Below are 22,620 nucleotides of genomic sequence, written 5' to 3'. Positions count from 1 at the left end.
TAGGGAGGGAGGGAGGGCTGCCTTTGCGATGAGCAAGTCTTGTCTGCGTGACGAGGAGAGAAGGATGAGTTAGTGGGTGTGTGACTTGCTTCTTCAACATAATCACCATGATGAAAGCTGATTCCTTCCTCCTTTAGTTCACTCGAACCACTACACCCAAGAGCCTGTTCACAGACGTCAACATCGAAGAACTGAGCAGGAAGAGACCTTTGGAGGACGACGTCTTCGCTGAGAAGCGCTCTCGAGACGCACAGATGGTGCCATACGGAGTGATCGGCAAGGAGTACGAAGAAGCTGCGAGAGCCATGGCGCCGGGGAGGGAAGAATGGCTGCTTCGATCCAAAGAGGAGCAGGAGCAGAGCGAAATGACGATCAAGTCCATCCTGGCAGCGGAAGCTGGGAGCTCAGCACAAGAAGCTGGGCAGGAAGATCAGATCATGGAGCAGATAAAGCTTCTAAAGGAGATTGAGGAGAGACACCGGAAGAACAAAGAGGCTGAAGAAGCGAGTCAACGGGCCATCCAAGAGATTCTAGATTCCGAGAACAAGCAAAAGGAGATTGTAGCGGCCGACGAGGAGCTGGCAAGAAGGATAGCAGAAGAGGTTCTCTAACAACCGTCCGCATGCAACGCGTTGCCTGACGTGCGCCCAGGAGAAAATCAACCTAAGGAAGAAGAAGGAGGAAGAAAAAAAGCTGTCAAGAGAGGAGGTCGCAAGAGCAGACAGTGAACGAGCTAGGAGGAATGTATGATGCAAGCGAGGGCCCTGGGCTCCCGTCTGAAAGAAGGCTCCCGTCTGAAAGAAGAAACCATTTCTCAGTATCCCTCAAGGATCCTTTATTTACAATTCAAGCTTGACCAATAAGCCAGCAGCCGACAGAAGGCAGAACATCTTTCCGTAAACCTATCCTGTACATTCCAAGGAGCCTCGGATGCGCCCCTTCTCCACTCACTCGAACAGTTGAGAGATCGTTCCACCTCAAGGTGACCAACCCTTGCCTGCAAGGTTTGACCTTCAGTGGCTTAGCCTGCTCTACGAGGCCTCGAACGACCTTGCTTCGTCGCGTTCCTGACGGCTTGAGTGACTCCAAACGACAGTTTCCTTTGACCACCGTGAGGACGAGAGCGACGCAAGCTCGTACTCACGTGCGAGCGGATTCTTTGAGGTTCGATGTGGAGGTTGCGTTGGCCGAAGGAGAAAAGGAATTGAGAAGCAATCCGATGCCCGACCTGAACGAGCTCGTCAGCATCAAGTCTCAAAGTCAAAGTTAGTCTCACTTCATTTGACCATGAATGTCGGCAATCTTGTCAGAGATGGCGTTCACTGTCTGTGTCCCCAAGTGCTCTTTCGCCTTGTCAGTTACCTGGAAGGTGTGTGAGAAGCAAGGGTCTCCTCTAGCACGCGTACATGCTCATGGAACGACTTCACTTTCGTCCCCGACTGCTTGTGAGCGAGGAACGGATCATTGCTCCTCATCTTGTCCACATACTCATGCTGACTCCAGGAGTCTCTCTGTCCGGGTCTGTACTTCCTCTTCCCCAGACCTGACTTCTCTCCCAAGTGACTTCAACGGACGCAAGGCCAGTGCGGGTACCTTCCTAACCTCCTGCACGACAGGCGCAAGGTGGACAGCGAGGACGTCGTATGGTCCTTTGCCTCGCATCATCCCGCAGCAGGCGACAACACCTCTCATCTTCTTGTCCTCGGGAAACTCAACAGCCGAGCAGTCATCGGTGCTGACCCACTGAGGGAACGTCATAATTGATCCGCATTCCGCCTTCGTCACTCACTTGCTTGCTGGCTTCAACCTTCACTGGCACCCACCTGCTCTGAAGTTGCCGCTGGAGGATCATCAGGCCAGGATAGAGAAGATCCAAGGATCAACCTCATCCTTCTTGGTGCATCTCTTCCTTCCTCTCTCCGTACAGAGAACTCTTTGCGCACTAACAATGATCTCAGATCCTTGTATCACCACATGGTCGCTCACTTTGGCGATTTTCCGTTGCAGACGTTCTTCAAGGGACACACTTCTGCACCATAACTCTTGCACTTGTCCTCCGCCTGGAAATGGTGCGAATTCAACAAACTTTCCAACTTCATACCACAGGTCCAATCCTTCTCTGAAGGCACCTGCTTCCAGACGAGATTATTCCTAATGAGAAACTTTCTTGCAAGCTGTTCAGGCAGTCTGAAGAAAAGTCAACAACTATGGAAGCATGCTGGCTGAAGTTACGCTGTCGCATTCCGTATTCCAGCCATCTCTCTATCCCATATCTTAGTCTCCGCTACGTTCTCTTCTGCACTGAAGAACACAGCCGTTCCAGCGAGTACTGCCATGACCTGAATGATGAATGAGACTGGCTTCGCACTCCTTGGATCAAGTACCCCGACAAGTCCCAGTCGCTTCTTGGCAGAGAAAATTTTGGGTTCAGTTTCTTCTTCCTGTCAAACAATCTTTCAGCGAGCAGGAAATCATCAGGTTCAACCATGAATTGATTATTGCAGGTAGAATGAGCACAATGAGGGCAGAAGTGGCAGCACAGGAAAAGGAGCAGGAGAAGGAGTGTCAAGAGGCGAGGCGTGTGACGGCAAAGGCGGCGGTAGTGGTAGTACAGGAGCTTGAGCTGGAGTTGTAGCACACGAGAACGAGCAACGGAGCAGGAAGATGAGGTACGGCAAGGGCAGAGGCATGAGCAACACGAGCACAAGGATGATCAAGAGAAGTAGCAAGATCAGGAGGAGGAGGAGGAGGAGGAGGAGGAGCGGCAGCGGCGGCGGCAGCGGCAGCGGCATGGTTACCCTAGCTTCCACGTCCATTTTGAGAAAAGCGGTGACTCAGCTAATTCCAGACAAATTTCTGTTTTATAATCGTTTTTGTGAATTATACATATTATACATAATTATAACACTATAATCATGTGCAGTGGGTAGGGTAGATTCTGAGAAAGGTAGGGTGAAAAGAAGGTGAAAGAGGGGTGGGGGTAATATTCAAGGTGACTTGGGGTAGGGTGCAAGGACAAAGCTGAATCGCGTGCATGTAGAGCGAACAAGGAAGATGGTAGGAAGATGAAGGGAAGCGAGAAAGAGGAGAGAGGAGAGAGGAGAGAGGAGAGAGGAGAGAGGAGAGAGGAGAGAGGAGCAAGGAGAGAGGAGCAAGGAGAGAGGAGAGATAGAGAGAAGAGAGGAGGAGAGAAGGACAGGAGAGGGGTAGTAACGAAGAGACGAGGCAAGACTAGGAGAACAGAAAATTGAGTAAACAACAAGGAGACAGCATGGAATGCAAATGGGAAGAGAAGAATTCATAGAAGGTTTATCAGGCTATCTCCTCAGTAATCTGACGATGCCGAGAAATCGAGCTTCTATTATCATCGTCAGATGAGTTTTCAACAACGACAGTCCGAGATCATGGAATAGAAAGCATAACAAGACAGCCATTATGATCACAAATCGCTGATTTGTTGTGCAGTTTTAATTCTTTTGAAGCACCAGCGAACGATGGCAGAAGACGGTGAAAACTTTGACTTCGAAGCCTTGGACGATGAATCCTCGGAGCTTTCAGCGCTGGTCACCATGACGCCATCGAGCTCAGTGGTGGGCGAAGAAGATTTCGGGGACGCCGAGTCGATGAAGGAGCCTGAGTTAGCAACCGAGGGCGAGCTCTTGTCTTCGAGAGGAAGCTACAGCTCCTTGCGCCCTCACTTCATCACTGTCCTCTCTGACTTCGGGGAGATCGAGCGGTTCATTATCGAGGGCGACTCGTTGATGTCCTACATCTTCGAGGACGAGAGCCTCGCATGGGGGTGGGGGGGTCAGCTGCTGCAAGTGACCTACCTGCTCGAGCTGCTCCTCTCTCAGCTGGTGGGCCGGGGGTCCAACTTTGCGGTGGTGTTCTTCGACTCGCACGCGGCCGTGTGGCAGGGCTCGCGGCGGATAGCGCGAGATCTGATGAGGAGGCACCTGGAGAGGATGAGGGGGAGGGGGTTCGAGACAGAGAACTTCGAGTCTCCTGCCTGCGAAGAGTGGAAGACCTTCTGCTCTGAGTTTAAACCCGCCACCATCGCGGTCTCCGATGGGAGCCCCTTCCAGGCCCTTGCTCTCGATTGTTTCTTTTCTGGTTACAACCTCTTCTTCCTGGAAGGCATGGAGCTGCTAGATAGAGAGGTCAAAGCCTTCTACCTCTCGTCCCCCGGCAGATCGTCAGCCCTTGGTGAGTCCTCCTTCATCGGCAAGCCTCAGCTCCCCCGCTCGCCCAGCTCGGACGAGTCGAGCCTACTTGAGTTTCTTCAACGCCCTATCGTCGTGCAGCTGTTCAGCAAAGTCGACAAGAGTCTGCGACTGGCGGCATGCCTCTGGTCCTGCTCCATCGTCGCTGCGAAGCATCAGACGTGCAGCAAGAGCGTCCAGGCCGTCAAGCTGTTCATCCAGCACATCTACTTGCTCGAGACAGGCTCCTTCACCCTCTGCGAGCGCGCGCGGCTGTGTGGGTGCGAAGGGAGTGGGGAATTCTGTGATGTGTTGAAGAGAATCCAAGATGAGATCTTAGAGAATGTGGTGGACTCGACCTGGTTGACCTCAGGGCTGAAGTTAGTGGAGGAGAAGAGCATTCAAAGCTCTCTCACTGACTTCGCTGACGGCCTTCTCTTGCACAGTCTTTCCAGCCGATGCGACCAGAAGCTCCTGTCGCAACAAGACCTTGACCTCCTTGCCCTGATGTGGAGCTGCGTTGCTGAAGGGACGGAAATCGCCGGCAGTTTCCTTCCTCTGGCCGTCAGCGGGTGTGCTGAGAGGAGAGTCGAGGGGATGCAAGAAACTCTGGAGCCTCTCCCGGTCGCACGGGACTCGCTCTTGCACTCGTTCCTCAAGGAGAGTGGGGTGGAGGATGCTGACCTGAAGCTGAGCGAGGAGGGAGCGATGCCCTCCGGCTCCTCGTTCCTGGAGAAGATGGGATGGAAGCTCGACGCGAACTTCCCCAGCTTCCTGTGGACGCACAGCAGGGACCAGTCAGCCTCCCTGGAGCCCTCGAGCCGATCGATGAGCGAGTGGGAGAAGAGGAGGCAGCTGCGTTGGAAGGCGAGGCAGAGCCAGATGTACTTCCGCCACCTGCACGAGTACGCGGCCTCGCTCTCTGGGACGACCGTGCTAGGGGCGACGGCTATCTCGAGCAACTCAGACACGCCCAAGTCAACACCAAGGTCGCATGCGAGCTCGGAGGAGAGGGGCGAAGAGGCAGAGGTGGAAGAGAAGGGGAAGGGAAAGGGAAAGGAGAAGAAGCCCAAGGAGAAGAAGCTGTCGAAGAAGGAGCAGATGCTCCTTGACATCCAGGCGAAGAAGGCCAAGGGCACGGAGAACAAGCTGGAGGGCGAGTGGCGAGAGCTGCAGAACTCGATCAAGTCTTCCTCCAACGCCGTCGCCAAGATCAAAGACCTCGACGACTTCTCCCGTCGCTGCATCAGCGCCCAACAGCCGAAGCTCGCCATGCAGGTGGCGCTCGAGCGGCTGCGGGAGTGCAAGAGCGCGTGGCAGGAGGACAGGGAGGGGCATCGGGAGAACATGAAGTTCGCAATCTTGACAATGGAGATGGTCTACTCGATCATCACTGTGCACGTGCAGGCGCTGAAGGAGGTCAAGTGGGAGCCGGCGGAGGAGGCGAGGGTGGAGGTCCTGCGGACGATGATCCAACTGGGCTTCACGGATGCGGCAGCCAAGGTCTCCGAGTGGCTGGTGGACGCGGGGGACAAGGAGGCGCGAGAGGCGCTGGACGAGGAGGTGAAGGAGCTGATGAGGTTTCAGCGGAACAAGCTGAGCGTCTTCAGCAAGAGCTCACCTCACTTCCAGCTAGAGCACATGGGCCACCTGCTTCCTCGCCCGCCGCCCAAGGTGAAGGACCCGAGGATCGTCACCTTCACCCCGGACGACTGGCAGCGCGAGCTCCTGGACGTGGTTGACAGCAGAGACTCCGCGCTGGTCTGCGCGCCGACGTCGTCGGGCAAGACGTTCATCTCCTACTACTGTATGGAGAAGATCATGCGGGACAGCCGGTACAAGGACGGCATCCTCGTCTTCGTCGCTCCCACCAAGGCTCTCATCAACCAGATCGCCGCGCAGGTCTACGGCTCCTTCCACTCCGCCTTCGGCATCTTCACTGACTCCTACCGCCATCGCGCCCTCTCCTGCCGCATTCTCGTCACCGTCCCCGAGTGCTTCGAGGCGCTGCTGATGGACCCCGACAATGCCTCGTGGGCCCAGAGGATCCGCTACGTGATCCTCGACGAGGTTCACTGCATCTCGAGCTCGGAGGAGGGCAGGTTGTGGGAGAGGATCCTTCTCTTTGCCAACGCTCCCTTCCTCGCCCTCAGCGCCACCGTCGGAGAGCCCGAGCAGTTTGTGAGCTGGCTGCAGGCCGTGAAGAACTTGCAGCGGCTGGTGGACGGGGGGGAGGAAAGAGAGTCGTACACTGTCAAGCTCGTGCAGCACCACGAGCGATGGGTGGACCTGAGAAGGCACGTCTTTGTGGAGGATGAAGAGGAGGAGCAGGAGGAGGAGCAGGAGGTGAAGGCGGAGGAGCTCGTGCGGTGGGCAAGGCTGCATACGCGTCCTCGTGTGGATCACTCCTCGTCCAAGATCGAGTGCTCGGAGTACCTGGACTCGCTCCATCCCCTCGCCAGCTTCACAAGCGCGCAGCTGCAGGCGGCGACGATCCCGGCGAACCTCAAGTTCGAGCCGAGAGACTCGCTGCTGCTGTACGAGAAGATGCAGGCGGAGGTGAGGAGAGCCAAGGAGCAGGACGCCATCGCAAGTCGCGCGGAGGCAGTGGGGAAGTTGGACCCTCAGGCCTTCTTCCAGGACAACATGCAGTTCGTGATGAAGCCGCAGGCGGTGGCGTATGAGCAGGCGGTGAAGGAAGAATTCCTGCTGTGGGTCCGAAACGGTTGGCAAGAGGAAGCGATCCGGGTGCTGAGAGCCCTGGGGAACAAGCTGGTGGAGAGGAAGGAGGAGCAGGAGCAGGAGGAAGAGAGCACGAGCAAGGGGGGGCGCAAGGACTTTGTGAAGCGCCTCTTCAAGTTGTGCTCGGTGCTGCACAAGCAGGATCGCCTGCCCGCGGTGATTTTCAACTTCGAGCGAGGAATGTGCGAGAGGATCGCGCTGGGCTTCAACGAGATCCTCAAGAGCGCGGAGGAAGCAGCGCGAACGGAACACGCGAAGACGCTCAAGAACTTCGACAAGACGCGGGAGCAGAAGGAGAAGATGCACAAGAGGATGAGAGACAAGGTGATCTCAGAGAAGAAGGAGGAGGAGATGCTCCAGGAGCTGGCAGAGATGGGGGAGGACAGGTTCGACACGAGCAACATGGACGAGGCTGTCTTCAAGTCTCAGTTCACCTTCGTGCAGGAGGGTCGCAGCAGCGCGTACGACTTTGAGAGGATCACAGAGAGCGCGAGGAAGAGCATGGGGGAGTCTCACCCGCTCATTCAGATCCTCCGGCGCGGCATCGGCATCCATCACTCGGGCCTGCAGAACAAGTACCGTATGGCCGTCGAGATGCTCTTCCGCTCCGGCTTCCTCCGCCTCGTCGTCGCCACCGAGACCCTCGCCTTCGGCATCAACATGCCCTGCCGCTCCGTCGTCTTCGCGGGCGACCACGTGGCCCTCAACGCCATCCAGTACCAGCAGATGAGCGGGAGGGCAGGCAGGCGAGGGCTCGACGTGCTCGGCCACGTCATCTTCTTCGACGTCCCTCGCCACAAGCTCCACCGCCTCATCGTCGCTCCAGTCCCTCGCCTGCAGCCCCGCTACTCCCTCTCCTCCTCCCTCCTCCTCCGCTTCCTCACCTACCTCTCGCGCGTCCCCAACGTCCGCGGGGTCAGCCGAAGCGTAGAGCAGGCGGCTCGCAGCTCCATCACTCGCTGCCTCCTCCTCCCCCACTGCTCTGTCGAGTCGCCGGCCGTCAAGCGGATCCTCCCGGTGCACGCCAAATTTGCCATCGAGCTGCTGATGCGTATGGGGCTGGTGGACGAGCGAGGAGAGCCTCAGCCCCTCGCCTCCCTCGCACAACATCTTCACTTCCTCGAGCCCTCCAACCTCGCCTTCCTCTGGCTCCTTCAGGTACCTCCTGCCCCCTCCCTACTGCTACTGCTCCCCCTCCCCCTCCCCCTCTCCCTCTCCCTTCCCCTTTCCCTTCTCTTCCTCACTTGTTCTCAGAACGGCGTCATGCATGAGATCTGCCAGATATCGGCGGAGCGCAACATGGATGCGGTGGCGAGGGACCTCCTCCTCCTCCTCTCCTTCTTCTTCGTCCGCCATCCCATCCATCAGTCCCGCGCCTTGGACCAGGAGCTTCTCAGCAAGGCCAAGGGTACCGTGGTGCTTCCTCCTCTTTCCCAGCGCTGCCAAGACCTCCTCCTCCGCTACAACAGCATGTCGCTCCTCACTGCAGTCGCTGCAGCTGAAGCTGCTGCTCGAACGCGAGGGGTGCCGGCCGAGGCTTCGCTTCCTCTCTCTGGGGTCTCGTACCCGACCAGCAGGTCCGAGCAGGACCCGAGCAGCGAGGTGGTCGCGAGCTTGAGCGGAGGAGGAGAGGAGGGCTGGACAATCCGCTCCTCCTTCTGCGCTCTGTCGGGGGCAGCGAAGCGCTCCTTCAGCAACTACCAGGAGCTGATCTCCTCTGCTGACCCTCAGCTGGGGCTGCACGGGAACTTGAGCCCAGTGCTGCAGGAAGAGAGTCGGGGCAGGAAGAAGACGCTGAGCAGCTTCGTGCTGGACTTCTACAACTCCGAGAGCCTCGTGCAGGTCTGCAGGGAGACGGGAGTGAGCAGCGGGGAAGCCTGGCAGGGGCTGCGGCAGCTGCAGCTCATCCTCGCCTCCCTCGTCAAGGCCCTCCAGGGCTGCGCGCCGAGTGAGGATGCGGTCCTGCTAGCCGTCACCTTCCTCGAGCACAAGTTCTCCTCCAAATTCTTCTCGAAGCTTTACAAGTGAACCCGTCCGCTCCTACGCTACCTGTCTGCTCCTATGCCGCTCTTGCCGAGAGTAGATGAAGGGATGATGGGAGCGGAGATTCCCTGGGATGAGTTCAGGAAGAGGAAGCGAGCAACATACCGCAGCTTCACCTGCTTGTGCTTGCCCAGCCCCTTGCCATGCTCCCACCCCATCTTCTCCAGCATTTTCCTCCCCCGCTGCAGCCACTCGGGGTCCTCCTCCTCCTCCTCCTCCTCGCTCGTTGATTCGCATTTGCTCTTGCATGCTGTCAAAATGTCAGGGAACGTCTCCCTGAGGCCTTGCAACCCTTCAATTCCCCATGGTCCCTCCTCTCCCCCTCTCCTCCTCTCAGATCTCACACCTGTCGCTCTGCCGCTCTCTACCAAGCTCTGGGCTACAGCAGTGAGACGGTCCTGTCGGCTGAAGAACTCCTCTTCTCGCGCCGCTTGCTCGCGCTGCAGCTCAGAATATTTCTGCAGGCAGCTCAGGACAATGCAGCAGAGCGACAGAAGAGGAGGAGAGGGAGCCAAAGTGAAGGGGCGGCAGAGGGAGTAGGAAGAAGTGACCTGACGGGTTGCTTGACTCTCGAGCGAGTTGTAGAGGCAGCGCCGTTCTGCCGCTCTGTCTCTGTAGACTCGGGGAGGGGCGACGGGGCGGGAAGGAGCTTCTATGGCATGTTGCTCCTTGAATTTGATCTCCTCGAAGTGGATCTCTTCTCCTGTTTCTTTTCTCTCGATCCTCTTCACTCGGAAGCTGACGAGCTGCCCCAGGCAGAAGATCGAACCTCTCCTGAGCTTCACTCCTTCCTCACTCCCTGCTCGCCTCCCATCGCAGAAAGTGCCTCGTCGGCTGTTACAATCCAGCAGGACGAAGCTACTGTCCTCGCAGGTCCAGACGATCCTTGCATGCGTCCTGCTCAATTTGGACCTCGGCACAAAGACCGTGCTCTCCTGCAGGCTCTTTCATTCTCCTTCCTCGCACAAGTAAGATCACGTTACCTTGCTCCTCCCTAAAGTCCCTCCACTTGTTCCCACCACATGGTACCTCTTGATTTTTCTGCTCGCCCCTTCCTCCTCCTCCTTTGCTCCCTCCCCGCTAGCACCCGCAAGTTGTTCGCTCGCATCTTCCCCTTCCATGACCTGCTCTCTATCAACCCCCCGCTCCTCCTCCGCCTCGTTCAAGGTCACTCGTTCCCCCTGCGCCTTTCTCTCCTCCTCCTCTTTTCCGATCTCGACGCTCCTCTCAGTCCCGTAGTTGGCCACATAATCCTGAGCGAGCAGATGATGTCGCAACCTCTCGCTGTCCTCGCAGCTTTCGTGCATGACTCGCTCTCCGTGCTTGAACAGCTGCTGCAGCAGCGGATGGTAGGAGAACCCGTCTGCCGTCACCCACATCTCGCCTGCCGCTACCGTCAGTACCTACAGCCTCACAGACGCTCATCTGCACCATCCCAGATCCAATCACCGTACGTGACGGCATCGCAAGCCTCATGCTCTCCCTCCCGATGAGCGGAGCCCTCCAGCTCGTGTCCTCCTTCCGCACCATGTTCCTCGCAGTCCTCCTGGAACACCAGGACTCCATCCTTGAAGAGTCGCTTCAGCACGGGGTCATATGCGTGTCCGTCCGCCTTGACCCAACACTCTCCTGCATGTTCATGAGCTTCCGCTGAGACCCGCTCACAAGGTTTTGGAAGCGAACAATGGGGCACTACCGTTCCACGTCCAGTCGCCATGCATAAGAGGAACGCTCTCTTCATCCTTGTCAGGAGATGCGCTGTCAAGAGCGGCTTGGTTATGCTGATACTCATGTATCTCCATGCTCCATGGAAAATGCCTGCTGGTAGGAAACGAGCCTGGTGTCAGATCGTTGTGGATACGAATAGTCTTCTGCTCTCATCTCTTCATGTATCAACAACTGTCTATTGCTGGCATTTTACCTGTACATGCACTGACCCCTCTGTGCCCTTCGTTCTCCTCTACATCTTCTCCTCTCCCCTCATCTTCCTCTTCCAACTCCATGGCGCATTGGTGGGTGTATGCATTTTACGTTCGAAACCATCGTCGTTACGTACGTTACTTGTTCGTTTTTGACCGTTTCGAGCCACAGTATTATCAGTACAAAATGTTTGACCACGAGTTTGACCATTTCGAGGAGGCCATGTAAGGCGCTTAGGAGAGGAGAGGAGAGGAGAGGAGAGGAGAGGAGAGGAGAGGAGACGAGAAGAGAGGAGAGGAGACGAGAGGAGACTAGAGGAGAGGACAGGAGACTAGAGGAGAGGACAGGAGAGGACAGGAGAGGACAGGAGACTAGAGGAGAGGAGAGGAGAGGAGAGGACAGGACAGGACAATTACAGGAGAGGACAGGAGAGAAGAGAGGATAAGAAAGGAGAGGACAGGAGAGAGGAGAGGATAAGACAGGACAGGACAGGACAGGACAGGACAGGACAGGACAGGACAGGACAGGACAGGACAGGACAGGACAGGAGATGTCAGCAGGATATTGGAATGAGGGGATACAGGAAGGGGCAGGATATGCTCAGGAGCATAATCATAGGTTTACATTAATCAAATTCCAATTTGATGCAAAGTGAAGCACATGAAGAAACAAATCCATGAATGATAAGACATTGATGTGATCGTCAGAAGACAGGGACTTGAGCAGAAAGAGGCATTGAAAGGAAACGAAAAGAAACATACACGAAGTAGAGAGCGAGAAGAAATCAAGACAGAGAGCCAGCATGCTTGAGAGAAGAGAGAACAGAGAAGAGAGGACACCTGTTGTTTGACGCGAGATATGCGAGACTGTTGGCAGCAAACCGAGATTCGTGAAGACAGGGGGAGAGAGACGTAAGGGATTGAAGGAAGTGCAGGATGACAATAGACAGGGAATAGAAGCGGGTGTGTGAGCAAGCTCAGAGGGAATGTGCTTGTGTGAGGGTGTCGATGACAAGCAAAGAAGAGAAGCTGTCAATCTAATCGCATGATGATCCATCCTGACTGTTGAGCTCCAGAGATTCATGGGAGTGGACGACCTTGGTCTGATGAGAGTTCAGCACTGATATTTGGGACACGAGCAAGGGATGGGTTGGTCCACGTCAGCTCCGCTGCTTGTCTTCCTCTCTGCTCCTGCAGCAGCGTTCCTTCCATCTCCTCCTCTCAGGTCCTGCCAGACTTGTTCTCCTGCCAACCTCCTGCTCATCCATTCATCTGGCAGATCCTCCTTCCCCCTTCGCGGGGACTGCAGCACCTTCTCCTCTGCTGCCGCTGCTTGTGGCGCCCCGGCGTCTTTCTTGACATGCCGACCTGCCTTGCCTTGCTCGAGAAGCCGACGGGACAGGAGGAGCGGACAGACTCTCCGATGTCAGGTGCAGCAGCAGGAGGAGAGGCAGCAAAAGCCTCCCATCTCCTTCTCGGAGAGCGGGCGAGTTCAGTTCTTCGGCGTGGAAGCAACAGCAGAGGTGAGTTTGAAAGAGGAGAAGAGGCAGGCAGAAGAAGCGGAGGGAGTAGAAGAGGAGGGGATGAGAAAGAGAAAGATGGAGAGAGGAAAAGGAAGAGGACAACGACGAGCGAGAAGGAAGAAACCAGATGGGGCGGAGGCGATAGCTGAACGGGTTCAGGTCTGGGCCATCGCTATAGTCTACTTCGTTCAAGGAATCTTAGGGATATCGCGGTTGGCCGTCTCCTTTTACTACAAGGATTCCCTTCACCTCGGTCAGTTGTGCCAGCAAGTTCAGACTCCTGCTCCTGCTCCTGCTCCTGCTCCTGCTCCTGCTCCTGCTCCTGCTCCTGCTCCTGCTCCTGCTCCTGCTCCTGCTCCTGCTCTCTGCTCCTGCTCTCTGCTCCTACCCGCTTCTCCTGCTCCGTCTCCTCGTCATTTCCGTCTTTCTCATCCCATGTGTCTCCAGGTCCGGCGGAGCTTGCGCTCGTCTCATCCATCCAAGTTGCTTCACCTTCTGACTGCTCGAGCTCACACGCGTCAGGTGCTTCCTTGGGTCATCAAACCTCTCTATGGCTTCATTTCAGATGGATTCCCGCTGTTCGGATACAAGAGGAGAAGCTACCTGGTCTCTTTTGCCCTCCATTACATCATCATCATCATCATCATCATCATCATCATCATCATCATCATCATCATCATCATCATCATCATCATCATCATCATCATCATCATCTACTTCTGATCTCTCTTCTTGTCAGATTCTCTCTGGTTTACTCGGCAGCGTTTCTTGGGCTTCACTTTCTCTCCTCGCAGGATGCGCGAGGTTAGAATCATTCGCTCCTCCACCAGCTCACGGCTGCTCCTTCCCAGCGCCAACTCGTGCGGCCTCCTGGGCTCTGTCCCTGCCGCAGCCTCGGTACGATGATCTGTTACCCTCTTCCTCCTCCTCCTCCTCCTCCTCCTGACTCTACTTCTCCTGACTCTACTTCTCCTGACTCTACTTCTCCTGACTCTCCTCTTCCTCCTCCTCTTCCTTGCTCGTGCTCACAGGAATGCGCAGGTAGCTCTGGTCACCTTGTCGTCGCTAGGTGGAGCAGGGGAGGGGAGGGAGGGAGTCGCTCACGAGCAGCAGGCCTCGCCTTCTCTGACGTGCTCGTTGATGCCCTCGTTGTCACGAGGTCGCGAGGAGCAGATCAAAGTACAGCAGGTGCTCTCGATGGAAGGAGCAGGAGCAGAGAGCAGGAGTAGTTGACTTCTCGTCAGGTTCTCTTCAGAGTCTCTGTTGGTCTTCCTCTGCTCTAGGGTCTCTCCTCAGCGCCTACGCGTCTGGTCAGCTGGTGAGCCCGTGCTGGGCCTTCTCCCTCCTCTTACCCCTCGCAGGTCCAGAGCTTCGGTCCAGCCTGGGTCTTCTCGTTGACGGGTGAGGATGGGGAGGAGGAGGAGGAGGAGGAGGAGGAGGAGGAGGAGTGTGACCAGCAAGCAGCTCTCTTCCCTCTCATCACTTCAGGAGTCGCTGGGCTCATTGACGAGGTTCCTCCTCCTGTCTGCCCTTGTCCCTCCTAACTTCCCTCTCCTTGTCCTCCCCTGTTGTTAGTGCCATCGCCCTCCCTCCCTCCCTCCCTCCCTCCCTCCCTCCCTCCCTCCCTCCCCTCTCACCTGTTGGTGGCAGAAGCCCGCCGAGGAGGAGGAAGTCATCGACGTGACCCCGCAGAGCAGCTTCTTCTCCCACCTCAAGTCTCAGGGGTCGCTGCTGTGGGGAGCTTTCTCTAAGAGGAGCATCCTGCTGCCTGTGACCTTCCTCGTTCTCTGGCAATCAACACCAACGTCAGGTCATCCTCTTCTCCTTCTCCTCCTTCTTTTAACCTCTCATGCAGGCTCTGCACTCTTTTTCTTTGAGACCAACGAGCTAGGGTGAGTGAGAAGCATCGGCAGACCTTCACCTCCTCTCCTTCCCTGACTTGCTCGCAGCTTCACGCCTGAGTTTCTGGGTCGCTTGAGTCTGGTAGCAGAGCCACTTCTCTCTCTTCTTCTCTTTTCCTCTTCTCTCCTCCTCTTCTCTCCTCCTCTTCTCTCCTCCTCTTCTCTCCTCCTCCTCTTGTGATCTTCTCCTTGCTGCTGATGGTCAGACCAGGTCTCCTCCCTCTCCTCCTTGCTCGGCATCATCATCTACGATCAGAAGCTCAAGCGCGTCCCTCTCCGCGTCCTCTTCAAGTCTGCAGCCTCCCAGTCTGCAGCAGCTCGCGTGACCTCTGCCAGGTGGATCTGCTTGATCGCCGTTGTGCTCGGCATGTCACCGCTCCTGCTCGTCACGCACGCCAACCGCCTCCTGGGCCTTCCCGACCAGGTCTCTCCAGCTGAGGTCGAGCTACTCTGACATGCCTGCAGCTGTTCGCCATCGGCGATGACGTCATCTTGACCGTCCTCGGGCAGGTGAGAGGCGGCCCGAGGTCTCAGGCGCTGACACCTGCCGTCAGATCGCCTTCATGCCCGTCCTCGTGCTAGGGGCTAACATCTGCCCCCCCGGGTGAGCGAGAGAGAAGGCTGAGCCCCTTGCTAATGTCCCTGAAGCGTCGAGGCATCTTTGTACGCTGCCCTGATGTCGGTGAACAACCTGTCCGGAAGTCTTGGTTCAGGTGCGAGGAAGAAGGAGAGACAAGGGAGGGGAAGACATAAACATTGAGCGAGGGAGCGAGAAGGGGAGCGAGGGAGGAAGGGAGGCTTGTAGGCGTGACATGCTGAGCAGTTCTGGGAGGTCTCATGACGAAGGCTCTACATGTGACAGAGAAAGACTTCAGGCAAGCTTTGTTTTGTCCTCTCACTTCTGATGTCGTACAGCAACCTCCCACTCCTCATCGTCATCACTAACCTGTCAGGACTGCTCCCTCTACCGTTCTTGAATCTTCTGCCGAAGCAGGTGAAGTGCCTCAAGACGCGCATACGCTGACGTGGCAAAGGTGGCTAAAGAGGACGGCGATCTAGTCATCGAGGCCTCAGAGGAAGAGGCAGAGGAAGCGAAGTGAACGACAAAGAAACGAGGAGGAAGTTCGAAATACTTTCATTTCAAAAAAAAACAAGTGTATCCATGCATGCAGTACTTTCTATGTTGTCAATATTTATCCAGTGATGAGCTCGATGGGGCCCTTGCCGGTGATGAAGTAGTGGTGAAGCATACCAGCGGTGGCGATCTAGACAGACACGTCACGTCATCACTAGTCCCTTCCTCCTCCTCTACACTCACCATGGCAAGGCGGCCGTTCTTCAACTCGACGAGCTGGCGGCGGGCGAGGGCCTGCAAGGGTGTGAGAACATGCGACATGCCCGAGCGATGTGTTACGTTGGGGTTCTTGGCGCAGTTGAGGGGGTCAAATCCGAAGTCTCCGGGCTGACGGTCAGATCCCTGGAGCATCTGAACAATGGCAACGAAGCCGAAGATTTCGATAAATCCAAGCCAGAGGAGGAGCTGCTGCATGGCTCCCTGCTTGACAGCAGCATCGTGAAGCGCAGTCATCTTGGCGGCACCTGCTCCCATGTCAGCTCTCAGATCTCGCTACCCGTCGACATGCTGACCGAAGGTCTTGGTGACTCCAGGGAACTGGTAGACGTCCTGAACAATCATTCCAGTGGCAGCAAGCATGCAGACACGTCCGTGCTTCAACTCAGCCTCACGAAGCCAGCGCATGTCGATGATGTTGGAAAAGCCGAGCGGGTCAAAGCCAACATCACCAACCCAGGTTCCATCGAGAGCAGGGGGGCGCTCCAAGAAGGAATAGAGGTTGACGGTGGCACCCTGAAGCTGACCCTCCTTGTAGAGCTGCATGGTGGGACCATTGCGAGCAGCGGCAGCCCCTGTGACGACATCAGCGTAGTCCTCCCAATCGATCCATCACAACAGTCCATATCAAGATGTGAGTACTTGCTGCTAAAACACACAAAGCCAAACAAGTTGTGCAAACATAGAGAGAACAACGAACTCGCACAAAACGCCTATGCTAAGAAGCAGCGAAACTGCATCTGCTCTCTCGCCACCTCCCAAGCAAGTTCCCGGCCCTCCGCAATTCAGTCACAGTTCTGATCTTCCATGCACGAGAAAAGAGCACACAGAAGAGCTGGAACATGCACTGAATCGAGTACTCACTCTGAGCAGCCCTGGGGAGGACAGGGGAGGGAGCGAAGGCAGCAGCAGAGGCGGCGAGCGCGAAGGCGACGGCTGATCGCAGCATGGTGGAGAAACTTGTCACATCCTCCCGTCCCCTTTCCCTATACCCACCCTACCCCTACCCTACCCCCATTAATCTGAGAGTACCCCACCCACTTCAATCTCACCAAAAGACCCCACCTTTGTCATGCAGAATGAGGGTCCTGCACTACCCACCCTGCCTGGGGATTCTCAAATCACTTACCCCACAATTATCCTTATGAATTGAGCCACCCGTACTCAACGAAGGGGGTACTGCTCTCATTCATTACCCCCTTCTCACAGAGAATTTTCGATGATTTACCCCATAGGGGTACTTCACCCCACCCTACTGTTTGTGCCACACACTGCAATAGGACCAAGCACCCCCTGAAGACAATCACCCCTACCCCCATTTATTCCATATTCCAAACGGTGGTACCCCCCACCATGCATTTTCCCGCAGTTACCACGGTTTGGGGAAAGTAGGGGGTACAAGGTGGAGTTCTCATGGGTTGGGGTCACTACCTACCGTGGTAAGAAGACTTTATCCGCATCTAACAAGGGGTGTCACAATCTCGATGGGGTCGGGGTCCTGCTGGTGATTCTCTTGAGGGGTACTTTATCAGTGATTTGTACCGGTATCTCAGTCACCCTACCCCCTAACACCATGGATGACCCGTCAGAAAAGCAACACATTGAGCTCGAAAAAAAATCAAGTATATTTCAAATATTAGCCATAATATTTCCAATCATTTTTGAAAACTTATACCAGGATGCGCTCATACTTAGTGAAAAAAAAACTAGGTATACTATTGTTTTGATTAACTAAAAACTCTTAGTAACTCGTTATCTATTGTATTGGCATCTATGAGCAACCCCGTTACATCACTGATGTACCCACCCCACGCAGGCCCACAGTTCGCAATGAGAGATGGGGGTGAATGAGGAAGGGGGGGGTAGGTAAGTACCATGTTCGGTTGTTTCACTGGGGTGGGGGTACATGATGAGGGATGCCACGAGAGACGTCGATATCCCGTAACTGAATTGCGGCATCGTGTTGTACCTGTAACGGAAAGTCACTCAGTTGGATCGGGATCAGTCCATACCCGGCGGCCCGTGGTGTTTGTTCTGAGGCGAACTTGGTCGCCTTGAGAGTGATAAAATGGCAGGAGGGGACGACAGCGAGTCTGAAGGGTCGGGGACGAAGAGGAAGCGAGAAGAAGGAGAGACAGGAGGTCAGCTGGCTTAGCATCCTCTTCTTGAATCCCTGTCTCTCTCCTGCTCCTGATCCCTCCACCCTCCTGCTCTTGACCCTCCCTGCACTGAAAACAGCCCAGGCGTGTCACATTTGGTGGCACAACAAGTGCGAGCCGCGACAAGTCAGGGCGGTTGCGCCGTTATGACCTCTCGAGACTTAGCGAGTCGATGCTACAAGATGTACGAGAGCATGCTGGCCAACAGATTCACAGACGTGACCATCAGAGTACAAGAGAGCGAGTTCCCGTGTCACAGGCAAGTCAGGAGGCTCATTCGAGATCGAAAGCAGAGGGTGAGGCTTGCTCAGGATTGTCGTCTGCTCTGGCAGTAAGTTTTTCGACGCCATGTTTGGAATCGGGCTCAGTGAAAGTGTATCGCGATGTGCCAACATACAAGATGTAAAGCTTCTCCCCCTGCACCTGCCTCGCGTCTGATTGGCTGTCAGATGCTTCCGTCCACCTTCCGTCTCGTCCTCAAGTTCCTCTACACAGGAGAGGCCGAGCTGTCCGCCGAGAACCTGCATGGCTTGATGCGAGCAGCTGACGTGCTTGGGATGGAGCAGCTCCAGCAGCTCTGCCGGCAGCGAGTGAAGCAGCTTCTCAATATCAGTAACTGCGCGAGCATCTGGGGGCTGGCAGAGGATCTCGGAGAGGAGGAAGTGGAAAGCAAGTGCCGTGAGTTTGTGCTTGATAACTTTACGAGGCTGCTCGGGAGTGAAGGGTTCGTCCGGGCGGTGCGAGGGAGGCAAGTGCTGGAGCTGCTTCGCTCGGAGGACCTGCTGCTCTTCCGCGAAGAGGACGCCGTCGGCTTCATCATGCGGTGGACCGACTTGGACCGGACGAGACGCCTGCCAGATGCTGCTGCTCTCTTGCGGGAGGTGAGGATGGGACTGCTGTCGCGCGAGTGCATGAGCGAGCTAGTGGAATGGTTGGAGCAGCTCTATGCTCCTGCCCCTTGCGATGCTCCTCTCCTCCTCCTCCTCAAGCTGCTGCGCGACTCTCACCAGCAGGACCTCGATGCCATGGAGAAGAAGGTCAGAAGCTTGCTCGAGTCAGAGGCCAGGAAGGAGGAGCACGAGCAGGAGGAGCAGGAGGAGAGGGCGGGAGCCACTCGAAGCTGCCTGCTCTCTCTGTCGAACTCCTTTCGCGAACGAGGAAGCAAGCGGGTGAGCCCTCGCGCCTCTCGCACGTCATGACGCTGCTCAGCGATTTCTTCTTGCCATCGGAGGAAAGCGAGGAGACTTGGAGGTGGCTGTAATGAGCCGGTGAGGGAGGAAGAGTGGGAGGAGAGGAGGGAGAGAAGGACAGTGACGGGATATGAAGGTATGACACGAGGAGGAAAGTATGGATCGACATGGAGCCGATGTCAGGAGGAGCTCGTTACGCTCATGCCGTCTGCTCCCTCAGAGATCAGGTGTACGTCGCTGGAGGACACCTCCACAGGTTTCTCCTCCTCTCCATCACAATCGGCTGCTCCCGTCTCGCTCCTCGTGTTCTCCTCACTGTCCTCGCAGCCCTCTTGACACCTTGGAGCTTTACGATGCTCGAGATGAGCGGTGGGAGAAGCGAGCTACGATGCTTCAGCCCAGGTAGGAATACATTCTTCCTCCTCCCCTCCTACTCCTCCTCCCCCCCACCTCCCCTCCTCCTCCCCTCCTACTGCTCCCACCATCCTACTGCACCCCTCCTCCTTCTCCCTCCCCCCGCCCTCCCCTCCTCCTCCCCTCATGCTGCTCCTGTCCTCATTTTCCTCTCCTCCTCCAGTTGTCCCTCATGGCCCTCTTATGCCTCAGGTCCGACTTCGCGATGTTGGTGGGAGGAGAGAAACTCTTCGCCATTGGAGGAGAAACGACAGACGTGGAGGTTTATGACCCTGAGAGGAACCAATGGAGCGACTGCTGCCCCTCCCTTCCTCTCAGGTTTTTCTTCCCCTCCTCCCCTCTGTCTCTCTACCTTTTCATTCAGCCTTCTCATCCTTCTGGTCTTTCTCTCCTTGTTCTTCTTTCTTCCCTCCCATGATCACCATGTTTACAGTCACAGGAGCTGCCGAGGAACCGCTCTCAATGGGAGACTTTTTGTGCTGGGAGGTTTCGATCAGGAGGAGGACATTTTATCAGCCGTCCACTCGTTCGATCCCATCGCCATGACGTGGAAAGCAGAGCCGGTGCCTGCTCCTCTTTTCCTTCTCCTCTTCTCTTGTTTCTTCTCATCTCTGGTCCACTGCTTCTCTTTGTCTCAGGACATGCTTGAGCCTCGACTCGCATGCGGCGCTGCCGTCTGCTGCGGGGCCGTGTACGTGGTCGGAGGATACAACCAGTTGAGGGGGCACCTCAAGGCAGTCGACTGCCTGGATCCGCGAGTGGGAAGGTAAGGGAGGAGGGGAAAGAGGCGGAGGATGAGGGAGGGAGCAGGTGGCAGCGGACGGCATCCTGTCACTTGAAGCGATACGACCTGTCGCTGGCCAACTGCGGGGAGATGCTCTATGCGATGGGAGGATGTGATGTGGAGGTGAGGAGAGGGAGGACAATGGGGGAGGGAGAGGAGGGAGGAAGAGAGCAAGCAAGTGGATGAGAGGCAGAGGCGAGGAGGCAGAGGGAGGGGGTGAAACTGATGTCAGCATGTAGGACGCGTGCAGCGCGGTGGTGGAAGTATTTGATCCTCGCATGAATCGGTTGCTGCTCCCTCGCTCCCCACTGCAGCTGATACACCTCCTCCTCATGCTCCTCCTCCTCCTCCTCCTCCTCCTCATCATCATCATCATCATCATCATCATCATCATCATCATCATCATCATCATCATCATTTCCATCGCCGTCTTCGTCGTCGTCATCATCATCATTATCATCATCAGCAGCAGCAGCATCGTCTTCTAAATTATCATCGTCACAACAACCATCGTCATTCTCTTCGCCTCCTCGCTGACTTTCTTCTTAGCTGGACCTTCGACCCGAACATGCCCTTCCCCCTCCAGTACTTCGGTCTCGCGAGCTTCGAGAGCCGATGAAAAGAGGGATGAGCGACAGGAGGAGGAGGAGGAGGAGGAGGAGAGACGTTTGAATCTGTACAGTCTATTTGTATGTCTGGCCCGCTTTCTCCGACAAGTACGCCGTTACAAAGAAGGGGGAGGGACGGAGGGACGGAGGGAGGGGACGGAGGGGACGGAGGGGACGGAGGGACGGAGGGAGGGAGGATCTCAGTCCCAGAAGATGGCATGGAGCATCGTCAGCCACAGCAGCGACTGCTCGTTGCTTGAGGTGACGTCATCTGCTGTAGAGGCTCTCGTGCTGACCCTCCTGCTCCCCCCAAGCAGCGACGCCGTGCAAGCACGAGCGTGTAAGCATCCTCTCCCCTTTTCTGCCACCTCACTGAAACCCGTCAGCTCCCTCCTCTTTCTTTCCTCCTCCCTCCTCCCTCCTTCCGTCCTCACGCGCTCTCCTCCCTCAAGTCTTCTCATCTCTCACGTACCAGGACTGCAGGTCCTCTTCAACTGTCTTCTCGTCCTGCATCAGCCTCAGCCTTCTGCGCCTCCTCCTCTCCCTCCACCTCCATCGCCGACGAGATGAAAAGCTGCGAGGATAAGGATGGCGACGAGGATGGCGACGAGGATGGCGCCATTCCCTGCGAGGGGTTAGCAGCGCCCCCTCACTCTCCTCCCCCTCTCGCCCCTCCTCGCTCACTTTCACTTGCTCCTTGTCCCCGCGAGACGTGGACACCAGCAAAGGACCAGACAAGCTGAGCGATCAGACTTAAGCTAAGCAGCAGCAGTAGGAGCGACTACAGCAGGGGAGGAGCAGGGGGAGATAGAGCAGGAGAACAAGAGGAGAAACAACACTTTGCCACCTGGAGTCCTCTTGCATCACCGGCTTCTTCTTCTCCTGACATTTTTCTTCTCCTCTCGCGCTGCTCTTCGGGACTCGAAATTTAAGCTCTTCGCTCTCGAGCATCTGCTCCATCCAGCTGGACTCCAGACGCTCGACCCGACGCTGAGCCATGTGACAGACTCTCTCAGCTCTACGGTATCACCCACGTCATTTCCTCCTCCTCCCGCCACTTCCTCCTCCCTCCAATCGGAATCCAACCTCCCTCCCCCTTCCCTGCCTCTCCTGCTGCTCCTGCTGCTCCTCCTCCTCCTCCTGCTCCTCCTAGATGACGCCCCTCAACCTCCTTTACCTGTCAAGGTCGCCATGTTCGATCAGCGTCACCGCCACGTCGAGCATCGTCTCCTCCTCGAGCAAGCGCGGAGTTGGAGATTCAGAAACCCCAGCAGAGCTCGAGAGCCTTTTCGAGAGCCGGGAGATCATCGCAAGAAGAGCCTCCTGGTTGGAGCTGAGAAGAGCAGAGGAGGAGAGGCAGACGAAGAGGAGGAGCAGGAGCAGGACCTTCTTCGCTTCCCTTTCTCTCTCGGCCCTCGCAAATTCAAGTCGCTTCCTCTCGGCTCTTGCGCGCTTATCATCAGGGATCTAGCGAGAGAGATGAGAAAAATAGGTGATGACCAGAATCAGCAGAAAGGAGAAACATTTACGGAGAGAACTCGGAGGACGAGGAGGACGAGGAGGATGAAGGCAAGAGGAGAGGTGAAGAGAGGAGAGGAGAGGAGAGGAGAGGAGAGGAGAGGTGAAGGAGAGGTGAAGAGAGGAGAGGTGAGGAGAGGAGAGGTGAGGAGAGGAGAGGAGAGGAGAGGAGAGGTGAAGGAGAGGTGAAGGAGACCTGTAGGAGAAGTCTACAGAACTTTTGGTCCTGTTGCACTTGGATCAAATAGCACAGCATTTGACTGCTC

At 56.2% G+C, this 22,620-nt stretch overlaps 8 protein-coding genes across 8 annotated transcripts in view; 4 read left to right on the top strand and 4 right to left on the bottom strand.

Moving 5' to 3' along the window:
• GUITHDRAFT_106337 (hypothetical protein) overlaps positions 1-611 on the top strand; it is a gene marked incomplete at both ends in the record, with an annotated part of 1,014 nt that extends 403 nt beyond the window's left edge. The window contains one exon of the mRNA XM_005834706.1: positions 138-611. Coding sequence (XP_005834763.1) covers positions 138-611 — 474 coding nt within the window. The remainder of the gene's footprint in view (positions 1-137) is intronic.
• Positions 612-826: 215 nt separating this feature from the next.
• On the bottom strand, positions 827-2,441 carry GUITHDRAFT_151964 (hypothetical protein). Its single transcript, XM_005834705.1, has 12 exons — positions 2,385-2,441; positions 2,233-2,339; positions 2,130-2,187; positions 1,987-2,060; positions 1,885-1,942; positions 1,790-1,840; positions 1,594-1,743; positions 1,407-1,547; positions 1,277-1,362; positions 1,145-1,228; positions 1,051-1,100; positions 827-997 (listed from the first exon to the last, which is right to left on the bottom strand). Exons 2-12 carry the CDS (start codon positions 2,334-2,336, stop codon positions 978-980), a joined length of 876 nt encoding a protein of 291 aa, XP_005834762.1. The 5' UTR covers positions 2,337-2,339; positions 2,385-2,441; the 3' UTR covers positions 827-977.
• Positions 2,442-3,494: 1,053 nt separating this feature from the next.
• Positions 3,495-8,972, top strand: GUITHDRAFT_106335 (hypothetical protein; the record flags this gene model as incomplete). The annotated part of the gene is made up of 2 exons (XM_005834704.1): positions 3,495-8,102; positions 8,199-8,972. 2 exons carry the CDS (start codon positions 3,495-3,497, stop codon positions 8,970-8,972), a joined length of 5,382 nt encoding a protein of 1,793 aa, XP_005834761.1.
• Positions 8,973-8,989: 17 nt separating this feature from the next.
• On the bottom strand, positions 8,990-10,789 carry GUITHDRAFT_106334 (hypothetical protein; the record flags this gene model as incomplete). Its single annotated transcript, XM_005834703.1, has 7 exons — positions 8,990-9,055; positions 9,104-9,237; positions 9,334-9,445; positions 9,539-9,922; positions 9,971-10,371; positions 10,437-10,616; positions 10,684-10,789. The coding sequence occupies 7 exons, from the start codon at positions 10,787-10,789 to the stop codon at positions 8,990-8,992; spliced, it is 1,383 nt and encodes a 460-aa protein (XP_005834760.1).
• A 1,262-nt stretch (positions 10,790-12,051) lies between these two features.
• On the top strand, positions 12,052-15,430 carry GUITHDRAFT_106333 (hypothetical protein; the record flags this gene model as incomplete). Its single annotated transcript, XM_005834702.1, has 21 exons — positions 12,052-12,131; positions 12,186-12,429; positions 12,589-12,682; positions 12,877-12,951; positions 12,995-13,035; positions 13,169-13,233; positions 13,281-13,326; positions 13,471-13,498; positions 13,543-13,617; positions 13,674-13,747; positions 13,791-13,830; positions 13,894-13,940; positions 14,080-14,239; positions 14,285-14,321; positions 14,379-14,412; positions 14,542-14,754; positions 14,796-14,840; positions 14,885-14,934; positions 14,979-15,043; positions 15,284-15,324; positions 15,365-15,430. The coding sequence occupies 21 exons, from the start codon at positions 12,052-12,054 to the stop codon at positions 15,428-15,430; spliced, it is 1,620 nt and encodes a 539-aa protein (XP_005834759.1).
• A 17-nt stretch (positions 15,431-15,447) lies between these two features.
• Positions 15,448-16,644, bottom strand: Lhcr8 (light-harvesting Chl a protein 8). The gene is made up of 5 exons (XM_005834701.1): positions 16,546-16,644; positions 15,978-16,256; positions 15,745-15,929; positions 15,649-15,699; positions 15,448-15,595 (listed from the first exon to the last, which is right to left on the bottom strand). Exons 1-5 carry the CDS (start codon positions 16,628-16,630, stop codon positions 15,524-15,526), a joined length of 672 nt encoding a protein of 223 aa, XP_005834758.1. The 5' UTR covers positions 16,631-16,644; the 3' UTR covers positions 15,448-15,523.
• Positions 16,645-18,289: 1,645 nt separating this feature from the next.
• GUITHDRAFT_106331 (hypothetical protein) lies at positions 18,290-20,847 on the top strand (the record flags this gene model as incomplete). Its single annotated transcript, XM_005834700.1, has 10 exons — positions 18,290-19,009; positions 19,050-19,108; positions 19,167-19,286; positions 19,358-19,432; positions 19,637-19,762; positions 19,878-20,007; positions 20,083-20,210; positions 20,255-20,351; positions 20,468-20,514; positions 20,778-20,847. 10 exons carry the CDS (start codon positions 18,290-18,292, stop codon positions 20,845-20,847), a joined length of 1,572 nt encoding a protein of 523 aa, XP_005834757.1.
• Positions 20,848-21,283: 436 nt separating this feature from the next.
• GUITHDRAFT_106330 (hypothetical protein) lies at positions 21,284-21,835 on the bottom strand (the record flags this gene model as incomplete). Its single annotated transcript, XM_005834699.1, has 4 exons — positions 21,284-21,343; positions 21,387-21,461; positions 21,521-21,575; positions 21,684-21,835. 4 exons carry the CDS (start codon positions 21,833-21,835, stop codon positions 21,284-21,286), a joined length of 342 nt encoding a protein of 113 aa, XP_005834756.1.
• Between the last annotated feature and the right edge of the window lie 785 nt (positions 21,836-22,620).

This window comes from Guillardia theta (assembly GCF_000315625.1).
Source record: "Guillardia theta CCMP2712 unplaced genomic scaffold GUITHscaffold_24, whole genome shotgun sequence".
In the NCBI taxonomy this organism is placed as follows: Eukaryota; class Cryptophyceae; order Pyrenomonadales; family Geminigeraceae; genus Guillardia; species Guillardia theta.
Note: the sequence above shows the minus strand (reverse complement) of the source record. Positions and strands in the feature narration are given on the sequence as shown.

What these genes read in the sequence shown, in the direction of transcription:
- GUITHDRAFT_151964 (XM_005834705.1), bottom strand. Translation starts at nt 2,336, where the DNA reads ATGGCAGTACTCGCTGGAACGGCTGTGTTCTTCAGTGCAGAAGAGAAC. An exon ending in TCGTGCAGGAGGTTAGGAAG is followed by an intron (nt 1,548 to 1,593) that starts GTACCCGCACTG and finishes TTGGGAGAGAAG; the next exon opens with TCAGGTCTGGGGAAGAGGAA. An exon ending in CAGGAACGCGACGAAGCAAG is followed by an intron (nt 998 to 1,050) that starts GTCGTTCGAGGC and finishes CAAACCTTGCAG; the next exon opens with GCAAGGGTTGGTCACCTTGA.
- Lhcr8 (XM_005834701.1), bottom strand. Translation starts at nt 16,630, where the DNA reads ATGCTGCGATCAGCCGTCGCCTTCGCGCTCGCCGCCTCTGCTGCTGCC. An exon ending in ACTGCGCCAAGAACCCCAAC is followed by an intron (nt 15,700 to 15,744) that starts GTAACACATCGC and finishes ACACCCTTGCAG; the next exon opens with GCCCTCGCCCGCCGCCAGCT. An exon ending in AGAACGGCCGCCTTGCCATG is followed by an intron (nt 15,596 to 15,648) that starts GTGAGTGTAGAG and finishes GTGTCTGTCTAG; the next exon opens with ATCGCCACCGCTGGTATGCT.